The sequence below is a fragment of the Schistocerca gregaria genome, chromosome 4, assembly GCF_023897955.1.
Source record: "Schistocerca gregaria isolate iqSchGreg1 chromosome 4, iqSchGreg1.2, whole genome shotgun sequence".
In the NCBI taxonomy this organism is placed as follows: Eukaryota; Metazoa; Arthropoda; class Insecta; order Orthoptera; family Acrididae; genus Schistocerca; species Schistocerca gregaria.
Window position 1 is genome coordinate 91693594 of NC_064923.1, and position 19844 is coordinate 91713437.

At 43.0% G+C, this 19844-nt stretch overlaps 1 protein-coding gene across 1 annotated transcript in view; it reads right to left on the reverse strand.

Moving 5' to 3' along the window:
* The window catches only part of LOC126267611 (uncharacterized), a 523505-nt gene that overhangs the window by 142548 nt on the left and 361113 nt on the right, over positions 1 to 19844 (reverse strand). The window contains exon 3 of the mRNA XM_049972912.1: positions 7829 to 7877. Within this exon, the coding sequence (XP_049828869.1) occupies positions 7829 to 7877 (49 nt within the window). The remainder of the gene's footprint in view (positions 1 to 7828; positions 7878 to 19844) is intronic.

Sequence of the window (19844 nt, forward strand, 5' to 3'; positions counted from 1 at the left end):
CCCACACAGAAGCATACCGACAATCCTTCTTTCCACGTACAGTACGAGACTGGAATAGAAGGGAGAACCGATAGAGGTACTCAGGGTACCCTCCGCCACACACCGACAGGTGGCTTGCGGAGTATAGCTGTAGATGTAGATGTAGAAGCACCCTTACCTATACCTACCGAGTAGCAGTGGGGGAGGAATCTAAATGTGGTTGGCCAGCGGCGCCCTGGAAGTACAGAACGACTCGCCAGATTGTACAAAAGTTCCAGTGAATTTGTGGGCCGACTATAGGAAGGAAGAAATAGTGCGCCGACACGATTCTTTACAAACCCATGTTTTTGTCTTGAGAGGAATAGTAAGATAGCCTCGTCGTTGACTCCGTGACGCTCGTGGCTAGCCTCGGTAAGCTCCGACATATCAGTTTTCCTCACTTGGAGTGCTGCTCTCAAGTTTGTATTTAACGTGCAGTAGTTAGTCTGGTCGCAAATAAGTAGTGTTAACCAGACCACTAAATTCCATGAGTCTCCTGCTGCAAGGAACGTTTCGAGTCCCAGAACCCGCACCTCTCGTAGTTGGCCTGTGACAGTGTTTGGCGCTGATCCAAGTCATCAACCTGCCTTCAATGGGATCTGTCTTTCTGCATTTGCTCCTCACCGTTCGTAAATTGCAGACCGAACACAAACCCCTCGTCTTCTCTGTATACTGTGTCAGGACACGACACCTTATAAGATTAGATGGAATCTGTCTGTTTCTTAAGTTATTGCTAAGGGGTCGTTAACTGGTTCATTCGCAAGTTATTTACACACGACGAAACAAATATTGTGCCTTTTGAAACATCCATTTATGTCTCCCTGTTTGTCTATTACAATTATTCCTGACGGTAAAACTTTTGTCGGATTTAAAAATACTTTCCATTCCTTATCGTGCAAATTATTTATTTCAGCATAATTAAGACCTGTGTGGCTCGTGTTGATGTAAGCAGTTCTAAGTTTCTGTTAACGTGCTTCAATATACTTTTTTCGAACAGAAACTGACAACAGTTGTTTATTTTTTTTTAACTGCATCTGACACTCTTTGAATGGATCCCTATTTATTTCTATTCAAAATACCGCTGACTTCCGTCAAAGTAGCGTTTTCTATACAATAGCACTGGGACATTAGCCTTGTCAGGTTTTACAACTGGAGTCGCTACCTTCTCCAATTTTCTATTGCTACCTTCTGGTGTTCATACAGGACCAGATCCGAATGACTGGCTTAGGGCTCTGCTCTACATTTACATATATGTACTCCGCTAGCCACCAAGCGGTGCGTGGCTGAGAGCGCCAGTCATATTTCCCCCCTCCCCCCTCCTCCCCCCTCTCCCCACCTGTTCCATTCGCGGATCGCGCGAGGGAAAAAGACTGTCTGAACGCCTCAGTACGAGCTCTAAATTCCCTTACCTTTCACTGATGATCATTGTGCGATTTCAAAGGTGGTCGTAATTATAGGTGATCTACATCAAATGGCTCTGAGCACTATGGGACTTAACATCGATGCTCATCAGTCCCCTAGAACTTAGAACTACTTAAACCTAACTAACCTAAGGACATCACACAACACCGAGCCATCACGAGGCAGAGGAAATCCCTGACCCAACTGGGTGATCTACATTCTCGGCGAAGATCGGATTTCGGAATTTAGTGAGCAGCCCCTTCTGTTTAGCGCGTCGTCTATCTGCAAGTATGTCCCACTTCAAACTTTCAATGAGATTTGTAACGCTCTCGCGATGGCTAAATGTACAAGTCACGAATCTTGCCTCTCTTCTTTGGGCTTTCTCAATCTGTTGAATCAGACCCAACTGGTAAGGGTTCCGTAAAGACGAGCAACACTCCAAGACCGGACGAACTAACGTATTGTAAGCAATTTCCTTTGTTGTAGGACTGCATAGGATTCCACCAATAAACCGCAAACTAGAATTCGCCTTGCCCGTTACTTGTGTAATCTCATCATTCCATTTAAGATGATTTAGAATAGTCACACCCAGATACTTGACGGATGTTACCGCTTCTAAATACTGGGCATTTATTTTGTACTCGTGCATTAATGGTGATTTTCGCCTTCTTATACGCAGTAGGTTACACTTACTAATATTGAGAGAACTACCAGTCATTACACCACGCATTTATTTTTTGCAAATTCTCATTGATTTGTTCACAACTTTCGTGTGATACTGCTTTCCTGTAGACTACAGCATCATCGACAAACAGTCTAATGCTGCTGTCTATACCATCTACCAGATCATTTATGAAAATCGTAAAAAGCAGAGAACCGATTACGCTGCCCTGGGGCATACCTGATGTTACGCTTGTTTCTGTTGAAGTCACCCATTCAGAACGATATATTGCTCTCTGTCTGTTCGGAAACTTTCTATCCAACCGCATACGTCATCGGATAGACCGTACGCGCACTGTTTGGAGCAAGCGAAAGTCGAGAAATATGGCATCAACCTGGGAGCCGGTATCTAGAGCCTGTTGTATATCATGCACAAAGAGGGCCAGCTGTGTCTCGCACGACCGCTGTTTCCTAAAACCGTGCTGGTTTCTGCAGATGAGCTTCTCAGTCTGGAAAGGTCATAATGTCTGAACACAAAACATGTTTCATGATTCTACAACAAATCGATGTCAGTGAAATTGGCCGGTAATTACGTGCATCCGATTTTCTATCATTTTTATAGATTGCTATGATCTGGGTCTTAAGAGTCCGTGGAAATTTCCGCTGTTCCAATGATCTCTAATAGACGATGGATAAGAATTGTGCTATATTTTTAGCGTAGTCAACATTTAATCTTACGGGGATACCGTCTAGGCCAGATACCTTCCTGGCGTCTGAGGATCTTAATTGTTTTACAATCCCAGATACACTATACACTGTCAGCCATCCTTGCGTTTGTTCGATAAATGAAAGGGGGAATGGTGCTTCAGTACTCTACCGCAAACGAGTTTTTGAAAGCTAGGTTTAGAATTTCAGCCTTCTGTTTATCATCATCTGTTACATTACCCGTGCTGTCAGCAAGAGAAGGCATTGAATTATTTGTAGCGTTCATAGAGTTTACGTACGACCGAAATTTTTTGCGGTTGTTTTTAGAATCAGTAGATAAATATTGCTAACAAATTCGTTAATAGAATCTCTCATTGACCTTTTGAGAGCTGCTTTCATTTAGCATGATTTCTGTTTGGCAGCGGGGCAGTGACTACGTTTAAAACGACTGTGCAAAATTCTCTGGTTTCTCAGCAACTTCCTAATGTGTTTGTTGTACCAAGGTGGATCTGTTCCCTCGCCTATATTTTTGTTAGGCATATACGTCTATAGCACGTGGTGGACGGTACCTTCAAATTCCGACCAAAGATGCTCAATGTCTTTGTTACCCACGGTGAATGCTTGGAGCTGACTATTCTGCATTTTCTGTTAATTTGGCAGAATTAGAAGCCACAGCCTCAGTAACAATGCGTTAAATTATGGTTAAGTTATTTTCCTACCAAATATACTTCATTCTTATTATGCTGAAAGCCTCTTAAACTTACATACGTGTTCTAATACAACCCGGTCGCCCGGTCATCTCGTCACCCGGTCACTTTTGGAGGCTACCCATCTAATAATGATTTCCAGTGGTACCATAACTAGATTTTCCACTATGTCATATAATTATCAAACGAATTTAAATATTTAAAATGCTGACTTAATCGAGTCATTAAAAGGTACAATGTATCGTTAAAGGCTTAACATAATAAGAAATAATTAATCGAAACCCTCAGCCGCCAACAGGTGTTATTTATATGTCTCAATGGGGACAGCTAAAAATGTGTGCCCCGACCGAGACTCAAACCCAGGATCACCTGCTTATATGGCAGACGCTCTATCCATCTCAGTCACCAAGGACACAGAGGATAGCGTGACTGCAGGGACTCATCCCTTGCAGGCTTTCCATGAGACCCACATTCTCAACTGTCCACAATCTATATTCGTAATGTTCCTGAAAGATATTTGCCCATTCACTAGTTACTCGCGCCAACTAAGGCAACCATTCCCGTAAGAGCTCGGGCAAAGTGTGCGCATTCGCACAGGAGAAGGTCAATGGCCAGGTAGCCTTTAACGGGTTCGAGTCCCGGTCGGGGCACACATTTTCAGACGTCCTCATTGAGGTATATCAGCAACACCTGTTGGCAGCTGAGGGTTTCGATTAATTATCATTTCGTTCTAAAGAAGCTGCATGGTCATCATCTTTACGAACAGTTACTATCTTCATATTAACATAATAAGTAGAATTCTGAAATTAATAACTTTTTATGTGTCTTGAAGCAGAATAACTCAGAACGCGCATATTAGCCGCACTGTATTGGTAGAGTACTTTAGAATGACAGCATTTAGCGGCTTGGAATAAACTTTAAACTGAATTTTTAACCTTTTAGAAACACCGTGACACGACTCACAAATGAAAGGAAAGAAATCTGTCAATTATTGTAAATTACTACATTTCATTGTTCACGCAATAAACCTCCAACATCAGGCATAGCGTTTTAATTTATTACTTCCTTACTACGAATTCTGTCCGCAAAGCATTCTGTAGACAGCCGGCCAGAGTGGCCGTGCGGTTCTAGGCGCTGCAATCTGGAACCGAGCGACCGCTACGGTCGCAGGTTCGAATCCTGCCTCGGGCATGGATGTGTGTGATGTCCTTAGGTTAGTTAGGTTTAATTAGTTCTAAGTTCTAGACGACTGATGACCTCAGAATTTAAGTCGCATAGTGCTCAGAGCCATTTGAACCATTTTTCTGTAGATAGTATCCACACATGTCACTGAATGCAAATTCAAAATTCTATCATTTTACGACTGATATTTCACGAGATATGACGTCTCACCTTGCTTCCCTTAAACAGAGCGATTCTGTGCTTTAAAGTATCGGCGGTGGGGGTTACTGCTGTGAAAGATTATGCTACTACGTTGTTTTGTACTATCAGTGAGACGTATATGTTCTCAATACCTTTCACAGTTGTGCTTTGATCACTCACCCGACCAATGAGCCTAAATATCACAGATAAAACGCGCATCGCTTTTTGTTTCGATGTTGTACAGGACGGTATTTTAACGCCACTAATGTGTTGCCACCAGGGCAAGGACTGTAAGTTAGGTTGTCTTGTGGCGACTTTTAGTGATTACCATTATCTGGTGTTGTTGCTAAATACAGAAAAGACCTAATGATCCTCGCTTCCAGAGATGAAACAAGTTACAAAACCAGAATGGTATGCGACATGAGCCTGTTTTATCACAGCAGGGTGTACCTGACAGGGCATTCCTGAGTTTGCTTGCCACTTAATAACTAGAAGGGAATCAGATACAACTTGAAAAGTGCTTCCACTTGGTGTACCAAATGGTAAGTTCCTTACATGAGCAGTAAAATAGACAGGATTTGAAATTATTTGAATGGAATATAAGTGGTCCGCTTTCAGACATAATGGTTACCACGTGAAGCGAGGGGAAATGTATTGCGCACATATAATGAGTAGCAGGGAATACGAGTCGATGGTCTGGAACTGCCACGGGCGTTCTAGGTAAGAGCAGTGTATCTGCTAAGAAAACCACACACTGCTAGCAGGAGTCTGCGCTACCTTGTGTACATGCTGGCCCAAACCTTTGGTGAAAAAATATCGCGGGGAAAATAACTCACACCTATCAAAGAAATTTTAATACTTACGTTTTACAATTTCACGATGTGTACATGAACTGTTCAAAGTGTTACACAAGCTGTTTGGGAAGCGGTTATTATTGACAAATACGTACAAGTACCGACACAGGAGCCGAGAAAACTGTTATATCAAAATGAGTTTTGTATCAACAGTGGAGGAAGACACTGAAATATACTGGAATGTTGCTGGAGATTCATAGACCAAAAGACACATCTTTTTATTTCAAAGATCTGGAGACATAGCCCTTTCTAATTCTTCGAATACCAATATCGTTGAAAATATAGCCAGTATCTGATTAATTATTACTTGAAACAAAAGCCAAGGTTCGTTAAAATCATCATTTATTAGAGAAAGATAGAAAAGCTTTTGAACGAGTATGGGCAACCTTGAAGAGGTGAAAGAAACGATGCAGCTATGATACGTATTAATGCACTTACAACAAAAGATTTCCATACAAATATGTTTTAAAATAAAACACATGAGTAAGAAAATATAGATCCACTATCTCGGCGGCAGACCTTGTCGATGTGATCTGACGTTGAAATTAAAGGAATCTTCTCTTAAAATGAAACAAAATAACACCTGCGTATCTCAGTAAGTTGAATTCTTGAATACGCGTAGCACTCTTATTGTTGCTTGAGTCATTGGCCTCTCTCACAGATTGAAAGCCTGTTGTAACAGAATGAACAGAGTTTTTCTTCAGCTAGTCCTCATCTCCTACCTTCCAAACTTCTCAGCAATTCTCCTGCGTAATTTGCAGGATTATCACTGCAGGAACAATGCCAAAGATTCCACGTTCGAGTGTCGGCCCGGCACACTGTTTTAATCTGCCATAAGGCTTCATATCAGCGTCCACTCCGCTGCAGAGTGAAAATTCATTCTGGAAACAATCTCCCAGGTTTTTTTAAGCCATGGCTCCGCGAAAGCCTTTCTTCCTGGAGTGCTGATCCCGCAATTTAGGCAAGAGATATTCTGTGAAGTTTGGAAGGTAGGAGACGAGGTGCTGGTGAAAGTAGAGCTGTGACAATGGGTTGTGATTCGAGCTTGGGAAACTCATTTGCCAGAGCACTTTCTTGGGAAAGGCAGAAGTTCCGAGTTCGCATCTCGGCCCGCCATACAGTTTTAATCTGCCATATCAGCGCACACTCCGTTGGAGAGTGGAAGTCTTATTCTGGATATTTGACTTGAGTGACAAGTTTCGTAAGGCAAGTTCTTCGCACTGTTATAAAATTGAAGACTTTCGTAATGTTATATAGAACTTGCTAAACTGAGTAATGTATAAAATAGGAGAGACAGAACCCATATGTTATTTAGGTTGTACGTGAGTGCCACAATACGTTCCATAGCATGAAATGAACTTTATCAAAAGACAGGATTTTTAAAAGAAAGTTTAATTTTCAACACGGGTTTGCTTTAAATATGTTCAGTATAATTCTGTTCGATTTTTAAAGTCTAATAAGCTACTTGAGATGTTTTTGCGTCATATAATATTCTTATGTGAAATTTCGATTTTTTTTATTTAGTTGGGGATTGTGTATCCTTTTTCTTTTGGTAATGACTCCAAATTACACACAACATAGTTTTTGTGGACTAGATCTAAACCATGGTGCAGTGTAAAGAAAAACTGTGACCTGACAAATAAGAACAGCTCTAGTGCCCACCCACCAACCTCAAAGTTAACAATTCTTTCCGATAATCCTTAACGTTTGCGTCCTGTGAAGTACCGCTCCGTTGATCGTCCTGCTGAACGCCGCCGTTTGACAATCGACTGTGGAATGTTATGATGTCACACTGCGTCCCTTAACGTGACTTCCTGAGTGAAAAGCCCTTTGAGCAGAGGTAATCGTAACCGTCATTTCTCATGTAAACAAAATTAAACTTGTGTGTGCAGAATATGAATGACTTAGTGCGCATTAAGCAAAAAGGGCACTGTAAAAAGTGCGAAAGTCTTCAAGAGAATCAAACTTTTCATCGCCTCATGTGTGACGACTGAGCTCTCGCACGTGGCATCGATTTCTCCAGTGCGCACTCCAAGCGCGTAACTCTTTCAGAAGCGTGACCTGTTCACGGCTGATGCGCGCATTGCAAATGTAGGAGGAGCCTGGAATTAGCTGGCTCACCTGCGCTGTCGGCGTCCTGTGATGCGGCCTCCGGCGACCCCGCGATGACCTGCAACACAACAGAACAGCCCTCTGTGAGCGAGCTAACAGCGCGAGTTAAAGCACAGTCACCTCCACACTTCACAGTCAGGATTACCTAGTATGTCTATGTACCCTCAACCGTAGCAGATGTTGTCACATAAACTGAAGCGCCAAAGAAACTGATAAAGGCATGCGTATTAGAATACAGGGATATGTAAACGGCGCTGCGGTCAGCAACACCTATACAAGACAAGTGTCGGGCGCAGTTGTTAGATCGTTACTGCTGCCACAATGCCAGGTTATCAAGAATTCTGTGAGTTTGAACGTGGTGTTATAGTCGGCGCACGAGCGATGGGACACAGTATCCCCAAGGTAGCCTTGAAGTGTGGCTTTTCCCGTAAGACCATTTGACAAGAGTACCGTGAATATCAGGAATCGAGTGAAACAACAAACCTTCGAATCGCTGCGGCCGAAAAAAAATCCTGCGAGAACTGGACGAACGACGACTGAAGAGAATCGTTCAACAGGAATGCAACCCTTCCGAAAATTGCTGCAGATTTCAATGCTGGGCCATCAACAAGCGTGAACGTGAGAATTATTTAAAAAAAACATCGATATGGGTTTTCGGGGCCAAAGGCCCACTTGTGAACCCTTGATGACTGGACAACACAAAGCTATACGCTTCGCCTGGCCCCGTCCGACATTGGACTAATGATGACTGGAAACATGTTGCCTGGTCGAACGAGTCTCGTTTAAAATTGTATCTGGCGGATGGACGTGTAGGGGTATGGAGACAACCTCATGAATCCACGGACTTTGCATGACTGTTGACACTGGTGGAGGCTCTGTAATGGTGTGTGGCCCGTGCAGTTGGAGTGATATGGGGCCCTTGATTCGTCTAGACAGGACTCGGACACGTACGTATGCATCCTGCCTGATCACCTGCGTCCATTCATGTCCATTGTGCATCCCGACGGACTTGGGGGATTTCAGCAGGACCCCACAAGTCCAGAATTGCTACACAGTGGCTCCAGGAACACTCTTCTTAGTTTAAACACTTCCGATGGCCATCAGACTCCTTAGACATGAACATTATTGAGCGTGTGCGGGATGCCTAGAGACGTGCTCTTCATTCAGAAAAGATCTCCACTCCTCGTACTCTTATGGATTTATGGATAGGCCTGCAGGATTTGTGGTGTCAGTTCCCTCCAGCAGTACTTCACACATTTGCCGAGTCCATGCCACGTCGTGTAGCGTAACTTCTGCGTGCTCTTGGGGGCCCAAAGTGATACTACGCAGGTGTACCAATTTGTTTGGCTCTTCAGTGTATAATTTCCAGCCCGCGCCGTCGGCAAGTGCTGGCCGCCAATGTGCGCGGCAACGTTTCTTTTGTATTTTCCGCCGCTTTCTCCAGCCTGAACACAGGGAGACCTTAATCTGATTAACCTGTAGTGGCCTTACCTGATACGTTTTGGAAAGCTTTCTGGAGGGAGGCTGATGTTTACGAAAACCCTTTGGGCAGGAGATGTCGACACACAGCCGTACGTTATAGAAGTACCATAGGGGCTGGACAAAAATACGGAAGCACCTAGAGAAGTGGGTGCTTCAACATAGAGATGCTAGCGAAGTTCGCAGTTTGCGCTGTTGGTTGAAAATGGCTGTAAGCACTATGAGACTTAACATCTGAGGCCATCAGTCGCCTAGAACTCAGAACTACTTAAACCTAATTAATCTAAGGACATCATACACATCCATGCCCGAGGCAGGATTTGAACCTGCGACCGTAGCGGGCGCTCGGTTCCAGACTGTAGCGCCTAGAACCGCTCGGCTACACCGGCCGACTTGCGCTGTTGTGTTTGACCAAGAGCAGCACCTGTGCAATGTCGTCAACACGTTGCACGTGCCAGTGGTGGTCAGTCGTGTGTTCTCGTGCAGCTGTGAGCTAAGTCAAATGGAACGACGGCAAATTGTTGGTGCTTATACGGCGTGTCCTTCGTAACCAAGGGAGACAAAGTGTTTGGTGTTTCAAGAGGCATTGTGTGCGAGATTTATACTGCATACAGGAAAAAAGGAAAAGCATCATCCGCTAGGCCACAACGCGGGCGAAAGTGAGTGTTGAGCGATCGTGACAGTCGCTCATTGAAGAGGACGGTGACGGAAAATAAGAGGACTTCAGCTGCAAAAGTTGCTGCAGAACTCAATGTCGCACTCGCGAACCCTGTCAGCACTGAAACCACACGAAGGAAGCTTCAGAAGCGGGAAATTGCAAGGCGAACTGGAATTACAGTTAAACTGATCAGTAATGCAAATGTTTCTAACAGGAAAACATGATGCCGAAGCTATAAAACCTCGACCACGTAACATCAGAAGCATGTCATTTGGTCCAATGATTCTTGTTCCACACTGTTTCCAATTTCAGATCGAAATTACCCACCAAGAGTGAAAGATGGTAGAAGTTCTACGATGATTTGGGCAGCCATGTTGTAGTATCCACGGACCCAATAGCTACTCTGCAAGGTCGCATTACTATAAATGATTAAGTGACCATTTTGGCTGATCAGGTCCATCTCATGGTACAGCATCCTTTCCCCAGACGTGATGCTCTATTCCAAGATGACAGGGCCCTGTTCACACAGCTCACATCGTCGTCCAGGGCTGTTTTGTGAGCACGAAGATGAACTGCTGCATTTCCCTGACCACCTTACTCACCACGTCTCGGTGTTATTCAGTCTCTGTGGTCGACCTCAAAGAGAAGGGTGCGTAATCGGTATCTACCACCAGGATCGTACTTAAACGTGCATCCATTTTCCAGGAATAATTGCGTAAAATTCCCTTGAAGACCACACAGGACCTGCATTCACCCATTCCGTCGTTTAAGTCCCTTGCTGCAGTTTCCGTTTGCATATTAAGGATAATCTCAGGAACTACTGTACGGATGTTGATACAATTTTCAGTAATAGATGGACCTCACCATGAGGAGGGTTTGTGGCCAGCCTGGGTGGCGGTTCCAGGCGCTACAGGCTGGAACAGCGCAACCGCTGTTGCGCCATATGCGTATCGTATTGTCAAGCCACCGCATCAATGACCACAATTCGTGGAGAATGAAATTCGTACAGAAAGCCATGATGTAGAATCTGATCACTTAAATAACTACCAACTAAGACGTAGCACGTGAACAAGTTAAACACTTCATCTTGTGTTTAAAGCGCACACCCAATATAGGGTGTCAGTTATTGAACTATATGAAAAAAAGGTAAATTAGTTACAACCTACGGCGTGCACACACTTTATTCAACACGTAAACGTCACTACAGATATTCGGATTTAGGTTGTGACATGTTCGATATGCCTGCCAACATTGGCAATATTGTGACGCCAGACGAATAGCGGAATTCTGCATGACCGTCTAAAGTGTCGAAACATCGATACTGTCGATCACCTCCTGAATGTCTGTTTTCAGCTCAGCAATGGTTTTGGGGTTATTGCTGTACACCTTGTCTTAAACACAGCCCCACAAAAAGGAGTCGCATGCCTTCAGATCCGGAGAACATGGCGGCCAATTGAGACCCATGCTAGTGATCTCTGGGTAGCCCAGAACCAGAATGCGATCCCCAAAGTGATCCTACGGGACATCAGCCACTCCCCTACTTCGATGGGGTCGAGCTCCGTCTTGCATGAACCACGTGTTGTCAAAATGAGGGTCACTTTAGGGAATGAGGATGACATCATCTTCCAAAACCTTCACGTACCGTACGGTAGCGACAGTGTCATCAAGTAATATCGCATCGATTATTCAATTATTCCGTGACTGACATTGCACATCACACAGTCACCCGTTGAGGGTGAAGAGACTTCTCTATCGCGAAATGCAGATTGTCAGTCCTCCAAATGCGCCAGTTTTCTTATTGACGAACCCATCCAAATGAAAGTGGGCTTTGTTGCTAAACCAAACCACGCATGCGCGTATTAATTCCCATCATTCCCGGCGACCAACCGCGCAGTTTGAACGTCCTAACGCAAGCCGTTCACCAGTTTTGACGATTTTATTTTATATAGTTCAATAATTGGCACTCTGTATATAACTGTGGAAATACGGTTCTATCTTGAGGAAATACAAATTTGTCATTGATAAGCGCCTTGCACATGAAGACATAGTCATCAGTGGTCTCGCACTGTATTTTTATGCTCTGATGTAAATTTCTATAGATATCGTATTCATTTTATGTGGTTTCTAGCACATTCTCCTGTTAGTGTAAGTGAGGGTGATCGTGCTTACTAATGCTGGTCCTATATCAACTAGAAAACTTCCACGAAGGCTTAAAAACATTTATCAACTCTATGACGGCAGCAATACACCTATAACACAAAACAAATTCTTTTTTAACAGCCAACCATTTTTCGGTGAAGTTTCATTATCGTCAGTGGGTTCGTTTAGTTTATGTGGTTGTCTGACATTTGCAGTGCAGTTGATATTTTTGCTCCAATTTCTTATTTTTTTGTTGCTTCTGTTTCTTCACGTCTCTTCAGAGTATACAAACTGTGCTTTATAACACGCGCAGTGCATGTGCTTCTTTGTTAGACGTAACTGAAGAAGCTAACGTCTTTTCATTCGTCTGAGACCATCACTCTTACGTGGGTATTGTTTTAAGGTCCCCACAGGCCTTTATTTTCTAATAGCAGCTTTAATTTCACTGTGCAACAATGAAAATGTAAATCCAATGAAAATAGCGAATTCCTGTCAGTTCTAATGTGGTGTTCGCGAATACCACAAAGACAATTCAAAATTAGCTTCAGGTTTCATTTTACACTGTTTTGCTACGTTGAGATATAATTTGTCAATGTCATAAAAACTAGTAACAATGAATTATAGTAGTGTCCCTAGTGTTACTGTTGTGCAATATTTTGGATATAAAAATTTTGATAACCAATTTTAGTGATCTTTTTGTATCCCTCCTCTTCAACTTCAGTGACTTTCTTAATGCACGTAATAATTTTTGCAAATTTGTTTCAGATTACCTACCACTTGTTCAAGTTGAATGCTATTGAAGTGAACAAAAATGCTAGGGGTTTGTGTTAACAATGCTGACACATTCTGTTATGTGTGTCGGGAAGTGACATTTGCTTCACAAAAAAACAGCAAATAACTCAACTGATTAAAAAAGCTTACAGTTGCTACTTTGGGTACAAAATAGGTGATCAGGATAAACCCTGGGTTCCACATGTGATCTACAACACTTGTGCCAGTAACCTCAGAAATTGGATGCATGGGAAAGGACGTTCAATGCCCTTTGCAGTGCCCACGATCTGGCGTGAGCCAACTAACCACGTCAGTGACTGCTACTTTCGTATGGTTCCTCCTTTCAAGACGGGATTATCTAAGAAGAAGAAGCGGACAGTGATCTATCCAAATATTCCATCTGCCATACGTCTAGTTCTACATGGGGAAGGATTGCCAATAACTGAACCGCCGACAGAGTACGAGATTACTTCTGACGGGGATTCTGAATGTCATGTTCATCACAAGATCCAGAGTTTCTCCCAAGTATATCATCAACTGATGATCCACCAAAATTGTCTCAAAATGAGTTAAGTGGTCTCATTAGATATTTGGAGCTCTCTAAAGCTAAGGCTGACATTTTAGCATTAAGACTGCAGCAGCGCAATTTTCCGGAAAACAATGTATATGTTTCATTCTACCGCAGAAGAGAGCAACAGTTCACTCCTTTTTTTAACATGCAAGATAGGCATGTGGCATGTGTAGACATAAATGGTGTAATGAAGGCTCTCACAGTTAATTACTATCCTGATAAATGGAGACTCTTTATTGTTTCGTTAAAGTTGAGCTTAAAAGCAGTGCTTTTACGTATTGGTAATGAGCTAACTTTTAATTCCAGTCGGGCATAGTGTGTATATGAAGGGTCATACCAAAACATGAAAATTTTACTAGAAGCCATCAAGTATAATGACTCTCAATGGCACATTTCTGGCGACTTCAAAGTGGTTGCATTGCTGTTATGTATGCAGTTAGGTTATACTAAACATTGCTGCTTTCTCTGTGAATGGGATAGCCGAGCTCGAACATATCATTACAGTAAACATCAATGGCCCACCAGAAAATCTCTTCATACACGTATAAAGAACATTAAGAGTGAACCTCTAGTAGACCCCTAAAAAGATTCTGCTCCCGCCCTTGCACATCAAGTTTTGTCTCACGAAAAACTCTGTTAAGGGAATGAACAAAGATGATCACGCGTTTAAGTTCTTAAAGCAAAAATTCCCTTGCTTAAGTGACGCCAAAGTTAAGGAGGGAATCTTTGTAGGCCCACAGATTCGAGAGCTTATCGGAGACCATACTTTTGATGGAATCATGTAAGGTGAGGAGAAGCATTCAAGTGAATGTTTTGAGACAGTCTGTTTACAGTTCTTAGGGAACAAACGAGCAATAAATTACAAGGAGATTGTGTTGTCATCTTATGAAAAACTTGGTTGCAACATGATTGTGGTGAAGTAAGTGATGAACAAGGGGAGCAATTTCATCAAGATATTGCCAAATTTGTGAAGAGGTACGTAGGGAAGTGGGGCCTTACTATTTTAGCAGATTACTGCTGGACTTTCATAGGGGTGAAACTTCCTGGCAGATTAAAACTGTGTGCCGGACCGAGACTCGAACTAGGGACCTTTGCCTTTCGCGGGCAAGTGCTCTACCAACTGAGTTACCCAAGCACGAGTCACGCCCCGTCTTCACAGCTTTACTTCTGCCAGTACCTCGTCTCCTACCCTCCAAACTTTACAGAAGCTTTCCTGCGAAACATCCCCCAGGCTGTGGCTAAGCCACGTCTCCGCAATATCCTTCCTTTCAGGCATGCTAGTTCTGCAAGGTACGGAGTAGAGCTTCTTAAAGTTTGGACGATAGGAAACGAGGTACTGGCAGAAGTAAAGCTGTGAGGACGGGGCGTGAGTCGTGCTTGGGTAGTTCAGTTGGTACAGCCGGCACAGTAGTTCAGTTTGTTCGGTCAGAGAGCAGGCTAGTCTCTGTAATAAAAAAAAACTGAGTGAAACGACCAACAACGAACTTCAGCGGATGTCCCGTGACGTCCGCTATGTCCAACCACAATGAAAGATACGGAAAAAAAAAGTTGGCACAGCACTTGCCCGAGAAAGGCAAAGGTTCCGAGTTCGAGTTTCGGTCCGGCACACAGTTTTAATCGGCCAGGAAGTTTCATATCAGCGCACCCTCCGCTGCAGAGTGAAAATCTGATTCTGGTTTCATAAAGGACGTTACCGAGTATGTGCATAAACGTCCAGCCAAGCGAAAACGGTCATCATCTGAATTTATCTCTGAACAAAATATCTAATTGTATATACTATATATGGACATTTAACATTTGTAATCCTTTACATACATTTGCAACCACTTAATTTACATATTTTCTTTTGCGCTTTACATAGTACTGGTACAAAGTAGACTTACAAAGTATTTTCATTCATGTAATATTATCTTCATTTTTTTCTTAAAATTTACTTTTGTGCTTCCAGAATGGCACTGAAATTTATCAATGCATAACACATAACATAATTCAAGTAATTATTCATTTAAAATTTGTTATGCTGAATCTTGGAACATGAATTCATATTAAGTTAGTGAATTATTTATACAAAAATGTAGATTCCTTTCTTTAAAAAAAACTAGAGCTAAATATTTATGAAGATGATGATTTTGTATCATTTTATACTGAAATAAACATAAATAAATCAAAATCACGCAATTTACACACTTTCATTTCAAATTTGTTGTTCAGCGTTATGTTGCGATTAAGCGAAAGTCCGGGGCTATTTATCGCTGCCAGCAGGAAATGAAAGTTAGTGACCAGGTCACGGTGAACACAGGAAAGGCATTAGTGTATGAGGTTCCCAGTATAGCTGCGAAGAGAAAAGTAGCGCTTAGCGCCTGCCACAGAGGCACCGGTTTCTTATAACCTCGGCCAGACCGTATCGGGACGCACTTTCGAGGACCAGCAAGGCGGTCTTCAAAGTTTTACAACAGGCTGGATCCACTACACATTAGCACAGCAGACAGGGCCGTGGCGGGAAACAGGTTTATGCCCTCTTTGATATTCTTCAAAGGAACGCTTGCAGAACAGATAAAGTCGTGGCGACCGCTTCCCGTTTTTCTTTAAAACCTTAACGCATGCAAGCTTTAAAAACCACTCCTATCAGGAAATTTCCATTCGTCACTACGGGACAGGTGTGTCAATGATGAGCACGTGCCCAAGGAAACAGAATGGCATTGATATCAATCAGCTGATCCATATCGGTGGTCGTCACTGACTTGTGCGGGGGGGGGGGGGGGGGGGAGGGGATAGGAAGGGGTGCATCGCAAAAGTCCGCAGAACGAGTCCCTGCCGCTTCCAGCGAGTAAAGGGGCCGATTGCCAACTGGCGTTGACGTACATCTCATGCAGTCGAAAGAACGCATTGTGCCTTCTCGATGTCAGTGATTTCTGTGAATGCTATTTTCCGGTGACTGCGATTCTTGGCTCTGAATCGCCAGAGTTTAAAATCGCAGTTAACGAATTCACAACTTTAAAGTCCCCACAACGCTAAAATGCAATTTATCACCATAGATGTTACACTGTGATTAGTCGCAAGCATCACTTACCGTAATATTCCGCACGAATCGCATTTTGACGTTCCGGAGGGATGGGATACAGGTATGTCTGCTAAGTGGCATTTCTGGTCAAGTGAACTGTGTCAATGAAAGAGAAGCGCCTGTAAAGTGTGCTAACTTAATATTCGGCCTGCCGGGAACTCCTTACTTGTGCCAACCTCTTCATCTCAGAACAGTAGTTGTAACCTACGTCTACAGTTATTACTCGATTGTATTCCGATCTCTCTATAGTTTTTACCCTCTATAGCTCCCTTTAGCACCATGAAACTTATTCCCTGATGTCTTAACAGATGTCCTATCATCCTTTCCCTTCTTGTCAGCGTTTTCGATACATTCATTTCCTCGTCGATTATGTGGAGAACCTCTTCATTCCTTACCTTATCATTCCACTTAATATTCGTTTGTAGCAACATATCTCAGATCATTCTATTCTTTTCTGTTCTTGTTTTCTGTTCTTGTTTTCGCCGGAAGGGGTGGTCGAGCGGTTCTAGGCGCTTCATTCTGGAACCATGCGACCGCTACGATCGCAGGTTCGCATCCTGCCTCGGGCACGAATGTGTGTGATGTTCTAAGGTTAGTTAGGTTTAAGTAGTTCTAGGGGACTGATGACCTCAGATGTTAAGTCCCATAGTGGTCAGAGCCATTTGAACCATTTGTTCTTGTTTTCCCACAGTTCATGTATCACTACTATGTAATGCTACGCTCGAAACGCAGATTCTAAGACACTTCTCTCTCAAATTAAGGCATATCTTTGTTACTAGTATACTTCTCTTGGCTAGGAATGTCCTTTTTGTGACTGACAGTTGCTTTTTATTCCCACCTTGCTCAGATCATTATGGATTATTTCGCTGCCCTGGGTAGCATTTTTCCTTAACTTCGTCCAGTCCGTGATTTCCAACTCTAATGTTATGTTTCATACTGTTCTCATTTCTGCTACTTCTCATTACTTTCTTCTTCGGCTTACTCTCAATCCACATCTTTTACGCATCAGACTATTCATTCCGTTCAACAGATCCTGTAGTTCTTCTTCACTTTCACTCAGGATAGTAATGTCATCAGCAAATCTTTTTATTGATATCCTTTCACTCTGAATTTTAATTCCACTCCTGAACCTTTCTTTTATTTCCATCTATATTCGATGCGTAAATTGAACAGTAGAAGCAAAGGACTATCTCCCTGTCTTACATCTTTTTTAATCCGAGCATTTTGTTCTTGGTTTTTCAGTCTTATTGTTCCCCCTGGCTCTTGTACGTATAGTAAGTTACCAGTCTTTCCTTATAGCATACAGCTATTTTTCTCAGAATTTCGAACATGTCGCACCATTTTACATCGTCGTACACTTATTTCACGTTCGCAAATTCTATGAACATCTCTTCATTTTCCTTCAGTCTTGTTGCTATTATCAACAGCAACGTCAGAAGTGCTACTACGGGTGTCTTTAGTTTTGCAATCACAGGCCACATGGCATGTGGATACATATTACGTGTCTTTAATGCAGTGGTTTCCATTGCCTTCTGCATTTTCATACCGTTGATGATTGCTAATACCTCCGCCTTTTAGGGGCAGTTTCTTACCACAAGGACGAGAGAGTGCCCTCAGTCTCTGTCCGCTCCTTCGCCCCCTTTATCAAGGCCATTGGCAGAACGAGGGTGATTTTTTTATGCTGGAAGTCTTCGGACGCCAATGGTGATGATTTTTATTCAAAATTTAAGCAGTGGAGAGTTTCGAACCCGCTTGCTAGTGAAAGTCGCTACCGCTTGACTATGGGTATGAAAGGTCTGACGAATGTGAAATATATCATGAGCCAATAATAATGATTCTCCCGTTGTTAAAGCCTTCCTTTCCATATCCCATAATAATTTTGCCTTTATTCTGCCATGCCGTTACTGGCGAAGACAAACTGCCTATTGGCTTCTGTATCGGTTTCTTCGGCAGACGTTCATCTAATGATTTTACTGAGGTTTCGTCAGCACGAATAGCAGGCATTGTCAAAGCCATTGCCGGTGGTGGCCGAAGAACACGATTCAGAAACCAATAGGCAGTTTGTCAACAAGTGGCCACGAAAGCCTTAACAATTTTGTATTGGCGAATACTTGGTTGTCTTTTAAGGCTGACAATATGCAAGTGAAAAGAGTGGGAAGTATGCACCTTCCAGATAAAATTTGAAACCAGGAATAGTTTAAGTGCAGTACCCGAAGATACACTTTTAAGTTTACAAGTGCATTGTAGTGTTGAAACGGGTACTGTGAGAAACTTTCGCAAAAGTTAGTGGGGCCTTAGCGCTCCCCTCCACCCCCCCCCCCCCCCCACAACCAACCCTCCTCCCCCTCCGCGTTACCCATCTTGCATTTTTAATGGTTCGTGTGCGATGTATGCACCTAACGTATGCGTGGGTGCTAAACAGAACTTCGGCTAGATGGTATCAGGACTCACTTTCGAGTACCAGCAAGACGGTCTACAAAGTTTTAGAACAGGTAAAAAGCAAAGTGTAAAACTTTTATCTGAACAAATTACCGTCTGGTTCATTTATCAGACCATAGATAACTTATACAAGTCTTCTTGCTACAACGAAGTTCTTAGAACGAAGTTCGTGGGCCAGTCAACAAATAGTGCATTGCGTACTTTTAGTGGCTGCTTACGACTTCAACTTGTGACCTGTCACTCAAGTCGCAGATTGTGAAGTGGTACATTTAGTTATTGCTTACCGTTCGCGACTTCCAGTTGTGACTGAAATCACAGACACATGCTGTCAAGTCGTTATTGTGAAACCTGCGACTACTTAGTCATTGTGATATGTAACAGTTACATAATTTCTTGGCCACCCCAAGACAAGCGTCAACGACAAAACCACTGACCGGCGCTGACCTCACAAGCTGAGCCGACTCTAGGGCGGCCACCGAGCTAAGTAATCCCTGGATCTGAGCATCTTTTCTTTTCTTGCAGCATCAAAAGGCCAGGAGAAACTTAGTTTTCTTGACACTCTGGTGCTCCTTCACGACCGAAACTACCTACGAGTTCAGAGATCAACATTCTTCGATTTAACGATTCCCCCTCCCCCCTGCCACAATTGGTTATAACACTTCCATTTCAAACACACACACACACACACACACACACACACACACACACACATACACACACACACACACACGCACATACGTTTTATATTTCTTCATTCTCTTGCCCACGCGTTTGAGTGCTGTCGCTCAGGATAAATTACCTGAGCAAGTAGAACCAAGTAACGCTACTTTTTAAATTTCTTTAACCATGACATTTTTTCCACAGATGGAAAATGGAGATGAAATCCCATGCATATTCACAGAGCATA